This window comes from Lygodium microphyllum, chromosome 5, assembly GCF_053477565.2.
Source record: "Lygodium microphyllum isolate KBCC chromosome 5, Lygodium_microphyllum_v1.1.10, whole genome shotgun sequence".
In the NCBI taxonomy this organism is placed as follows: domain Eukaryota; kingdom Viridiplantae; phylum Streptophyta; class Polypodiopsida; order Schizaeales; family Lygodiaceae; genus Lygodium; species Lygodium microphyllum.
This window is the reverse complement of record NC_141139.1, coordinates 15,341,095-15,353,913: the sequence shown is the minus strand read 5'-3', so window position 1 is coordinate 15,353,913 and position 12,819 is coordinate 15,341,095. Positions and strand designations below refer to the sequence as shown.

Below are 12,819 nucleotides of genomic sequence, written 5' to 3'. Positions count from 1 at the left end.
ATGAGACTACTTACTACATGAAAAGGGAGACAAATATCAATATACCTATAAATCAAATTCAACATGGGATTTGTGTTTAAACTTTAAGATTTCACAATTTGAACCTTAAATATATGGCTCAACAAAAAGCAATAATCTACCATATAAATTCACAAGTTTATATTTGAAGAGCTTTATGAATCTCCTACCATATGTGATCTAAGCTTGGATATTTTGGCATTCCTATGAGTTTGGCCTTCTTTAGTAAATAAGGGATTGAATGTGGATATATATTGATGTGCTAATGGTGGATACTTTGTTTTAACGAACATGTTATGCTAGTTTATGATGCACAAAACCATGTGTTTATCAGGATACAAGTTTTAAGTATCCCCTATACACAAGGTCCTTGGAGCTTTAGTACAATCTATGTTTGGTGGTTCAAAGAGGCAAGCCACCCATTCACTCATGAATGTACAAGGTTGTTCAATCTCCATAGAGACATTATTACTTATTGGCTGAATGAGGCATACCTATGTATGTGAACCAATGTGAATAAATCATGACTTAGCTTACTTGTGCATGCACATGCATATTGTATTTTTTTTGTTAGTCATGTAATATTGAATGCATGCAATAAGATATATCTACACGTGTATGTGGACATATGAATCGAACATAAATGTACAACCATATCTACATTTGATCATATCATGTATGAGCATATATGTACATGCATGGATATATATATACATATGTATGCATGGATCAATGTGTGCATATGTATGGAAGAATATGCAATTAACAATGTGTATGTAAGCATGTCAATCACTAAATAATAAGAAATATTCAGACACCTATTTATATGTATGAGCACTTATGCAAATAGGTAGATTAATGTGAAGTGTGAAAAAGGTACAATCAAGAGCAAGTGACCTTTTGTAATAAAAAGTTAATAGTGGTACTATGTATCGATGCAATTTGTCAAGGACATGTATCATGAGAATGCCTGAAATAAAGACAGAGAGAGAGAGAGAGAGAGAGAGAGAGAGAGAGAGCATGTGTGAGTGGTGTGTGCATGCGCGTATGCGCGTTGTTGCTCAGAAAAAACAGGTGTAGCTTAGTTGGTTCGGTTGTAACACGTGGTTACCAAAAGGTCCTGGGTTCAACTCTTAGATTCCACATGGCCATTTAGTACATGTATAGAAAAAGGGGGGTTTGAACCCGGGAGTGCATTAATAAAATAAGTGCAAAAGCCAAAAGCAATTAAACCTTTTGATTCTTTTGGAATGTTTTACTATCTGGAAATATAAATTTTGATTTGCCCCCCTCACCACTAAGACCTTGGGGGGCAGGCCAACACTTGGAGACAGATCAGAGATTGAAGCATGACAAACTCATTTGCAGACACAATGATAAATACATCAAAACATTTGGTCCAGCTCAAGATATTTTGTACAAATAACAAGAGACTTCCTGCACATAACTCCAAGGCATGCCAATAACAGACTGTGGCTTTGGATGGAATCCATGCAACATCTACAAAGTGGAGTGCTCATCAGGGTTATTCAGGTCCATCTCCACTTGCCGAATAGTCCATTGTATACCCTCAAGTTTCTGAAAGCAAAACAGGCATGGAGCAGCTTTACTGTTCATTACTGCATTTTCTCCTCCCTCTTTTTAGCACTCACGATGACATAAGGGCATACAGTAATTCTTTGATAGGCATTCTGGCTTTTTGAAGACATCAATACAGCTTTCTTTTTCAACGATAAAGGTTAAAGATAAGTACCAACCACTTATCACAGCTTTTTTTGTTCAATGGTGAAGGTTAAAGAGAAGTATCAACCACTTATCACAACACGACATCGGTGATGAATATCTGACACACGGACAGCTTGATGCACAACTGCATTGCATCTTTACTGTGTGGCACAAGACTAGTAAGAATATTCCCAAAGGTAATGGCCTAGCAGTTGAACCTTGGACTCCTGATCGTGAGGTTGTGGATTCAAGTCTTGCTAAGTGCATCACTTGGTTGGACACCTATGTTCACATGGTGTGTTTGTGAAAGTCCAAACTATTGCCCACTCAAACACTCGGTCATCCTTCTTGCTAGGGTCACCAAGGAGGAAGATCCCAATGTGACCAAGCTCTACCGTTCATTCAGCTGCAAGCTATCCTATCTGTGCATATGAGCGATGCCAACGTCTCTTGCCTGCTCTCTCAGCTACTATTTGGAGGTAAGCACACCCCCCTTGTGGGTCTTCAGGCATCTGTCTATCTTGGGACAAAAAAAAGATGGACATACAGGTTCATGTCTACCCTTCATTACACTTCTGTCATATTCTAAGGCAGCACATATAATTGGAACAACCACCTCTGATGAAAGAGAGAAAATGGCTTCATGTCTGCCCTTGGTTACCTATTGTCCATGCTCTTAAGGCAGCTTAACTGGGCTACTCATCGCTCAAGTCCAAGGCATCTTCATCTGCTTCCTGCCTAAAGAGCTTCAGCCTCACATTGTCATTCCAACTTAATCACTAGTAATTTGCTTGCAAGGTAAGAAAAGGTTCCCTTTTTGCATTTCTCCACACAGACTAGACCAGGTTAGGCTTTCAAGTTTTAGCAAGAGTAATTGCTGAATGATAATTGATGACATTCAGTGCACTGTCAAAAAAAAGAGCAAAGAATCTGCTAGTTCAAAATAAGAGGTTACTGTTATTGGAAATTGGATGTCTGCAGTGAGAGGGAAGCTTCTCTGTTGAAGAGAGCTTTAGAGAACTGAGTATGGGATGTTTTTTTTCAATTCCTTTGATATTTAACAGAGATTCTTCCCCACAGCCCACCAAAGAAAAAAGGACAGCTCAGAGAACACAGCCACCAATAAACTGAGTGCATACAACTAGCAACTGTGGGCGCAATGCACTCTAGTACAGGTACTGTGACCAAACTGTCACAGACCTCTCACATACCCAGGACTGCAGTACACAATAAACCACAAAAGTTTTCAGACTGCTTACTCAGACACAGCTATGAGAACTGAAAATTTCAGCACAGAGAGGTGTTACCAAACTGTCGTGACAATGCACTCACCCAACAAAATCTGCTGTGAACTGATAAAGGCAAGGAAGTCAAACCTTAGCATCAACTATACAAGATGCAATTTGTATCACTATGGCAGCAATGAATACAAAGGTCACATTCTTCTCATTTTGTGTGAAACCACTCTCTCTTCATCAATTCACAACATACTCCAGGAATACTACCTAGTCTAGGTGGGATATATGCAGTATTCCATGCCATTTCTCAAGTGTTTAGCATACTTTTCAGTCACACAAAGAACCTGCTCACCTCAGCAACAGATCTGGTGGAAAGCTTAATGATGGAGTCAACAAGAACTTGAGTAAAAGGACAAGGGCACACTAACACACTTTTCCAAAAAAATCCCAAAACTTATTGTTATACTATACATTCTTGCATTCAGCTGCATCTAGCTTATTCCAAGCTATCATAATGTCCACCTCAAGAGTGCTTGTCAACCAACTTGAATCAAACATTCACTTAAATTGTACCCATGTTGACAGTGCTCTACTTTGCATTAAGAGTGTGGAACACCATTGCAATGCATTTCCTTTCAATAATGTGATTGCCTTCCAAATCTTAGAGGACTCGATGAAGTTGCTTCCTAAGTAGACTGCATCCAACTCTAAATGAAAGTCAAAGCTTTCAGCCTATCTTGTGCACCATTGAAGGCCTCAAACGTCACCGCTTTTCCACCCTCATCAGAGTCCTTTGCTACCTCTTTGGGAGTCAAGTTATCATAAAGTGGCTGCTGCAAAAACGGTGCACTTGCTACGTTTGCATCATAACCAGCACCATAAGAAGCATTTGCACGACTAGCATTCATCCATTGAACCCCATAAGCACCAAGGGGTGCAGATGCATTACCATACATACCACTTTGTGCCCCAAGCATCATGACAATGCTACCATACATGAGGTTGTGCATACCACCACCTATATCTAGATACATTTGCATTACATGCATTGGTTGTTGTATGCCACAAGGAGTTGTGCCATACATCCCTGTATGCATCCTTGATCCACCATAGCATGAAAAATAGTACCACCATCAAACCATCTTGGCTGCCCCATACTTGCATGCATGCCCTGCTATCCAAAACCCATCTATCAAGATGGTCTTTCATTTGTATATCTTGCCCCACTACCATAATTGCTTTTGCTCCAGCCTTTGGTGCATCTTGAGGCTACAATGGCTACTCTTTCAAAGCTTCTTGCTATCCCAAAGCCTTTGAGGGTAACAACTCCTTGCCCTTTCTATCCTTCTTTGGAGAATTCAAAAATCTCTCAACCTATGGATCCTTAGCCAACTAGGCAAAGATGTCTACTGCTATCCTCAAACGAGCCTTAAACTAGTCATCATATTCTTCTCCTCCTTGCTAATCACCAGCATCTTGTGGCCTAGACGGACCCCACTTCTTGGTCACCACCCACATTTTCTTCTTCTTGTCCATGCTATGAGCTTGTTCCAAGATTAGGTATTGCATTTCCCCTGCATTATGTGCATTTTCAAATTGAGATGCATCATCACCACTTGATCTCAACTCACTGTAAGAAGACATCCTTATTGTAATTGCTCAGTTGAAGCTGAATACAATTTCAATTTTGCCACTTAATCTTGGACAATGGACAATCTATTAGCCCCAAAACCGGTGCCCCTTTACAAAATTTCTTTATCTTTTATTGCAAATCGGATGAAATACACTAAGATTCTTTGAATCTCCTTCGCTCTCCAAACGCCTCTAGACTCTTGCCATCACAAATGACCAGCAAGCCTTCAAACCAATTTGCCCCTGGGTTTGCTCAGAAAATTAGCCTTCACCATACTCCTTGGGTGACAAATTCAACCCCATATCACTATTGGCCAATTGGCCTCTTGAATCTCCTAAAACTTAAAATTCCTCAATTTCAATAGCTGAAATTCATATCATAGGCCCTCAAATCTAAGCACACTTTTCAAGATGGCTGGAACTACTGGAATTTGCTAAGGTGAAATGAAAAATGACTAGAGGATGAGAGAATGCTGTAGAGAGAGATTTCACAGTTTCATCTCACGAGAAACTGATCAAATCAGTTTGCAACCTTGTTCCCAAGTGCATTGGCCACTGTCACCTACTATCTAGGAATCAAAAATGGGCTATCACTAGCTGATGTAGACCCTCCTGGGTGGGTCACCAGCTCCTATTGGGTCTTCTCCTCTGGCTGCAATGGACCTAGAATGCCCTATTGCAGCTATGGCAAACTCTCCTTCCTCTCTCTCAATGTCAAGCTAGAATGGGCTCTCTCTAGCCTCCAACAACCTTCTCCCCACTTGCATGGGTAAGTTTTGCTAAGTGGTAGCCTTCCTAATCCATTTTCTAACATTATTAAATTAATTTTCAGAATATCCATTCTGTAAATTGATTAAATAATTATTCCTTGCTCTAAAAAATAACCTAACCAACCAATAGCACTCATTAGCCCCTAGACTAGCATCAAGTCTCTTGTATCACCACTGAAACTTATGGCTGATAAAGTGATCTAAGCCAATTTCTGACAGTAGGTACCACATAATACCTATCTAGTACAGCTTGTTATAACTTTTGCCTTCCGCACAATCTAATATCTTGGGGTCCCAAGTCCCACATTGTCAAATAATTGACTTGCACATCACATGTGCAAGTAACATTTGCACATTTGATTAACTTCGAATCAAACGCTATGCAAAGCATCAAAATTTCAAATCCTCGTGATGAAAGAGTTGACGTTTTGTTGAGATCATGATCTCTATGGGTTGTATAGTGTATATGACTGCTCCAAGAGGCTATTATTCATGAAAATGGTGTATTTTGATGCATTTTGATGAGTCAAGATGTTCATATTATTTCTCTATGTTTTTTCATATTTTGGAAGCTATATAGCCTAAGTTTTATTTTTGTTTAACCCCATCTATAAAACATTTGGATTAAGGTCAAACAAGCTAAAACCATTTTCACATTGCAAAACAAAGATACATGTGTTGTGTTGGAAATTGTTTTGCTTGAAATAAACAACTAGAAAATTGCAAGAAAAGTTTGCAAAAAAACTAAATGCTTGGGCTGTTTTAATATTAACTTTGCCATTGGTTGGCCATTGTGGTAAGCACTTGGTTTTGGAATTTGGTGATCTTTTTAGTCTTGCAATTGACAATTTCTTGGTGCTTGGTATTTTGCATACAATGCTATTAACTATGTCTTTCTCTTCGTCTTTAAAAAATACACTATTTCATATTGAAAAGCTTGATGGTATACACCTTTCATATAAGAGAGAGGAGATATATAATGTACTGGTTCAAAGGAGGCAATAAGCCAATCAAATTATGGGGTCTAAAGCCTAAGGACATGAAATGGAACGAGATGGATGAGATTACACGCTCTACCATCATATTGGGCACTCTCTAAATTTATGCATTGTAATGTTAAGGATATGAAAAGTGGTGCATTTGAGATACGAAAAAAGCTATATAATTGTGTAAGAAAGAAAGTGTTGCTTCACAAGTGCACTGGTTGAAGAAACTCATTGACCTTCACACTTCTACATCCAATCATCTCAATGAATTTAATACCATTTTTAGTCAACTAACAACGCAAAAGATCACCTTTAGTGATTCAATGAAAGCCATGTTTTTACTTGCTACTCTACCTGAGAGTTGGGATACTTTCAAGATTGCTATATGTAACTCTACACATCCTAGTGGTTTGACGGGTGCAAATATGCAAAGCAACTTACTCATCATCACTAAAGAATTGAACAAGAAAAACAATGTATGTACTAAGAGTTCTAGTAGTATACTTCTAGTTGGAGGGAGATCTAATGCAAGGGAAAAGTACCGTGACAAAACTCCAAGAGCACGTCACACAATAGAAAAGGATGTGAAATACTACCATTAAGAAGAGTCACATAAAGAAGGATTGTTTCAAATGGAAAAGTGAAAATAGGACCAACCAATAAAGGATGATATCTATATCTTTTCATTTCAAGATGCATTCTTGGTTGCTACGGATGATGGGATGTGTCAAGATTGAACACTTGACTTTGGTGCATCATTTCATGTTACTTCACATAAGGGGTGGTTTGTCAAATATAAAGGTGGTAGAAAGGGATGCATCCGTTTAGGCAATAACTTTGCTTGCAGTTATTGGTATTGGAGATGTACACTTATCTTTGGCCAATGGTTCTTTCTTTATATTTAAGAAAATTTTATAAGCACTACTGATTGGATAACGAGATGATTATGGTTATCGTGTCATTTTTTGTGATAATGTATGGAAGATAATCAAAGGGTCTCTCATGATTCCTAAAGGGCCAAATTGTGGCAGATTGTACTCTTTGCGGGTTTATAATGTTAAAGACCTTTCTATGACCACTTGTAGATGTTTGGTTGTGAGGTATGCATGCATATCTTAAAGGACAAGCAAAACAAGCTTCATCCTAAATCCACGAAGTGCATCTTTCTTAGAAATGGTGATTTAGGTGAGATGGACTACCATGTTTGGGATCTTGAAACTAAGAAGGCAATACGTAATCGTGACATTATCTTTCATAAGGACAAAATGCATAAGCAGCCTCTCAAGTCAGCTGAGATATGCAAGGTCGTATTCTAGGAGGATGGACATTGAACAACCACCACATAAGCAAACTGTATGATCTATCTCACTTGAAGTAGGGCTTGAGCCTTGGACAGCCAGGAAATATTGAGGTGGGAGTACCACAAGTAGGTGGGCAATCTCACATTTAGCGTTATAGACAATTGGGACAGCCAGGGCCTCACTTGAGCCAATTTTAAGACACTACACGATTTTCCAAACCACGAGAGAGATATATGCTATCTCTTGACTATGCCATGGTTAGAGATTGTAGTGAGCCTTTTGTCAAAAATAGCAAGCATGCTTTGATACCATGTTAAAATAAGCAACAAAGCAGAGAGAATAGGGTTTGCGGGGAGTAACACAATGTGTGTACGGCAAACACCAAGAAAGAAGAGAATTTCAAAAACACAATAAGTGTAGTAATCGATTAGGCACGGAGATCGAGGCAGACAGTTGTTACGAACAATGAGAGAGACAGAGAGAATGCGAGAGAGCAGAGTGGAGAGTGAACACGTTTTTTGGTACAATGGCGAGTGTACCACTTTAGGTTTTTAGATAGATATATGTATGAAAGTACAAGTACAATGTGCTAAGGGCGTGTTCACACCTGTGCACATATAAAAGGCACAATGGCCCTTTATTCCCAACAACTTCCCACCTAAAGGCAATGTGCCTTAAGAGGAGAAAACAATCAACTAAGTCTAGGTATATACAAAGCTAAAATAAATATATCTATCCAACTCCCATCATTTGTCTGTTGGCAATGAGCAAACCGCTCTGCTGAAAGACCCTTCGTGAGAAGGTCTGCAGGATTATCATCTGTATGCACTTTGACAAGCTCAATGCTCTTGCTCTCAAGTACATCTCTAATGAAGTGGTACTTCACCTGTATATGCTTTGTCTTTGAATGAAAGACAGGATTCCGTGCTAGCATGATAGCACTCTGACTATCACAATGGAGAACAAGTAACTCTAAGATGCCAAGTTTTCCCACCAGACGTGAAAGCCATAAAGCCTCCTTGTATGCCTCAGTGGCAGCCACATACTCTGCCTTTGTAGTAGACAATGCAACACACTTTTGTAGCCTGGAGATCCAAGAGACTACTCCTCCTGTGAAAGTAAACACATACCCAGAAGTGGACTTCCTGCAGTCCGCATGACCAGCATAGTCTGCATCCATAAAGCCAACAACAGATGCCTTCTACTTTCCAAAGCAGATGCACAACTCCTTTGTGCCTTTGAGGTATCTCATAATACCTTTCACTACATCCCAATGCTTCTTGCCAGGGGTTGCCATGTATCTGCTAACCACTCCCACTGCAAAGGCAATGTCAGGACGTGTAGCAACCATAGCATACATCAAACTGCCAACAGCTGAAGCATATGGTATCTTAGCCATTTTAGCCTTCTCATCATCAGATGTAGGGCTGTCCTCTACACTGAGTTTCACATATGGAGGCAATGGAACCCCAATTGTTTCCCCCCCCCCCCCCCCTCCACGTTGAAACGCTGCAAAACTTTTGAGATATACTCCTGCTGAGATAGATAGAGTAAGCCTTTCGATCTATCTCTGAGTATCCGCATGCCAAGAATGTGATTTGCATCACCCAGATCCTTCATGTCAAAGCTGCCATGAAGACTTTGCGTCAATGAATCCAAGGCATGAGTATCCCTGCCAGCAATCAGCATGTTATCAACATACAAAACCAAGATAATCAAGCTGCCATCTGCTGCCTTCTTGGTGTACAAGCAGTGATCCACTTGACTTCTATGAAAACCTTGGGACTGCATGAATGTATCAAGCTTATAATACCATTCTCTTGGTGCTTGTTTCAGCCCATACAAACTCCTTTTGAGTTTACATGCCATTTTTAGCTTCCCTTGTTCAACAAACCCTTCAGGCTGCTGCATATATATGTCTTCATGCAGATCACCATGTAAAAACACAGTCTTTACATCCATCTGTATGAGCTCCATATCCTTAACTGCAACCAAGCCCAAAATGGTTCTCAATGTAGTCATCTTGACTACAGGAGAGAAAATCTCATCAAAGTTAATTCCATGCTCTTACTTGTACCCCTTTGCAACCAATCTTGCTTTGTACTTTGATGAGGAATCAAAAGTGACCATCTTGTAAACCCATTTGCATGAAAGAGTTTTCTGCCCTTTAGACAATTGTGCCAAGTCCCAAGTGCCATTTTTTTCAAGAGATTCCATCTCTGACATCATGGCTTTATACCATTTCTTGTTGTCCTGTCTATCCACTGCTTCCTTGAAGCAAGACGGTTCACCACAGCCTGTCAACATGACATACTCAGCCACATTAATTGCACCAGGAACAAACCTGTCAGGTTGTCTAGTAGCCCTAGACGATCTCCTAACCCAATGGTCATTGTTCGCTGGCTGTTCCAGCAAATTTCCATTTTCAGCATGCTGTCCTGGCATTTCAACCTGCAAATCAGCATTAACAGCTTGCTGTCCTGGCTGTTCCTGCACATGTAATGGCTCATTTTCATGGGCAATAGCTGGCTGATCTTTTCCAACATCATTTCCTGCATTTACAGATTCATTTACAGCAGGTATTTGCTGCTGTACAGCGGACACATTTTGCTGTCCAAAAGGTATTTCTTCCCGGAATACAACCCTACGAACCTCCTCAATCTTTTCGGGTTGTTTATGCATGCGATCTTCCCGGAAGATAACGTCATTGCTGTGTACTACTTTCCTTTTCTCGGGACCCCACAATTTATAACCCATTTCACCCTCATCACCATATCCTAGGAAAATGTATTTACAAGACTTTGGCTCAAGTTTGTTACGTTTTTCTTCACGAATGTGCACAAAAACCTCGCAACCAAACACTTTTAGATGAGCATATGAAGGTGGCTTGCCCGACCACGCTTTTTGGGGAACTGTGGTGCAATTAATGTGGCTGAGTATGTCATGTTGACTGATTAATCAAGTGAACGGCTGTCATAACAGCCTCTGCCTAAAAACCATGGGGTAATGCAACATGAGACAACATCGTACAAACCTTATCCTGTATGGTCCGATTCATACGCTCTGCAACTCCATTTTGGGATGGATTATGAGGGGCAGTGAGCTCCCTCTTTATCCCTTTGCTGTCACAAAATGCCTGAAAGGCCTTGGATACATATTCCCCACCATTGTCAAAGCAAAGACACTTAAGTGTCTCATCTGTCTGATTTTCAGCCAATGCCAAAAAAATTTTAAACTTGTCAAGCACTTCATCCTTGCTACGAATAGAATAAACCCATACTTTCCGTGTAGCATCATCAACAAAGCTGACAAAATATTTCTTTCCCCCTAAAGATAATCCTGGCATTTGACATACATCCGAATGTACTAACTCTAGAAGAGAAGATTTCAAAGAAAGAGACTTTTTGTGAGACCTTTGTGCATGTTTGCCATAAATGCAATGATCACAATGCTCAAAATCAGCATAAGAAGACAAGGCAAGTAACCCAAATGAGAAAGCGCTTTCATTCATGTTTGACTCATGTGTCCCAACCGGCCATGCCACAAAGAAACACTTGGCTGCTCGGTCACGGCAACAACATGGTTACGCACACTAGATACATGAAGTGGATACAAAGTATCACTCTTGCAACCTCTGGCAATAACCCTAGATCCCTTACAGATCTTTCATTTTCCATCACTAAAGGTGGTATGAAAACCATCATCATCTAGCTGCCCTGTGCTAATCAAGCTCTTCTTGAGCTGAGGTACATGCCGTACATGCTAAAGTGTAAAGACAGAGCCATGCTGAAACTGTAATTGCACACTGTCAATACCTACAATCTCACATGCATAGTTGTCCCCAAGATGGACAACACCATGTCGAACCCCTGTATAGGCGGAAAACCACTCACGATGAGGGGTGACATGAAAGGAAGCACCTGAATCAAGAATCCAGGTATGCATGTCACCATCTGTATCTGCAAGTAAAGCATGTGCACCAAAATGTGAAGAGACAAAAAGTACATCACTCCCACTGTCACTATCATGAGTGACTACATTCATCTCTTCAATTTTTACACTGCTCTTCTTAGGCTGACTGTCCTTCTTCTCTTCCTTACTATCATCTGTCTTCTTGCCTTTTCCTTTCTCTTTCTTCCATTTGTAGCACTCACATTTAAAGTGACCCTTCTTTCCACAATGATGACGTTCAACATCTTTGCCACGTGATTTACTGCGTCCCTTGCCATCATATTTGCCCTTTTGCTGTGATCTGTCCATAGTATGCAAAGCACTGGAAGACTTACTGGATGCATTGTTATGCCAATTCATCTCTTCCATAAGTAGAGCACTCTCTACATCAGCATAAAAAAGGATTACATTAGAATTGCTCATAGCAGTCCTGAATGTATCCCAACTCTCTAGTTGAGTGCAAAGCAAGAAAGTAGCCTTAAATTCCTCATCAATCATGAACTTCAAGGCAACCAGCTGGCTGAAAATGAAGTTAAACTCACTCAAGACATTGCTGTACCTTCTTTCATACGCAAATCCATAAGCTTTTTCAGCCAATACACTTTGCTTGCAGCACTCTTCTGTGCATACAGTTCTTCCAATCTAGTCCATATAGCATATGCAAAATCCAAACCTTCAATGTTGAACAGCAAGGCATCAAAAATCGATAGCTCTATGGTTGAGCGTGCAAGCTCATTCAACTCATCCCAGTCATCCTGATCCATGTCCGCGGGCTTTGCCCCTTTGGTTTTGATCGGCTTTGCCTGCTTCTTTTGTAACATGATATTGTAGCATTGCTTTTGCCAAACTGCAAAATTGTGTGTGCCTTTGAGCTTCTTTATGTGCATCAGATTACTGCTGTCATTGTTGCCAGCCATGATTTTCAGCCCAAATGTGACCAAAATCCAGTAAATGCAAGCCCAAACTGTCACCCAAGTGACCAAGGTACAAACAAGTACCAATCAGCAATAAATGACCACGCAGAAGTACAGATTTCAGATCTGTAATTAAATTTTCAAAGCGCCAAAACAAGTGCTACAGCATTATCCAACTGATTACAGCTGTTCCAAGGGCATGTGTATCACATTACATGAGAAATCCCAAAATTTGAGCTGCAATTTCTGTTGTACATGTACCTACGAGCATAAAATTTGACACG

The 12,819-nt window shown here is 40.1% G+C and overlaps 1 protein-coding gene across 1 annotated transcript in view; it reads right to left on the bottom strand.

The window, feature by feature from the left end:
• Window positions 1-1,214: 1,214 nt before the first annotated feature.
• The window catches only part of AUG4 (HAUS augmin-like complex subunit), a 37,484-nt gene continuing 25,879 nt past the window's right edge, over window positions 1,215-12,819 (bottom strand). The window contains exon 13 of the mRNA XM_087677481.1: window positions 1,215-1,596. Within this exon, the coding sequence (XP_087533607.1) occupies window positions 1,519-1,596 (78 nt within the window). The 3' untranslated portion in view covers window positions 1,215-1,518. The remainder of the gene's footprint in view (window positions 1,597-12,819) is intronic.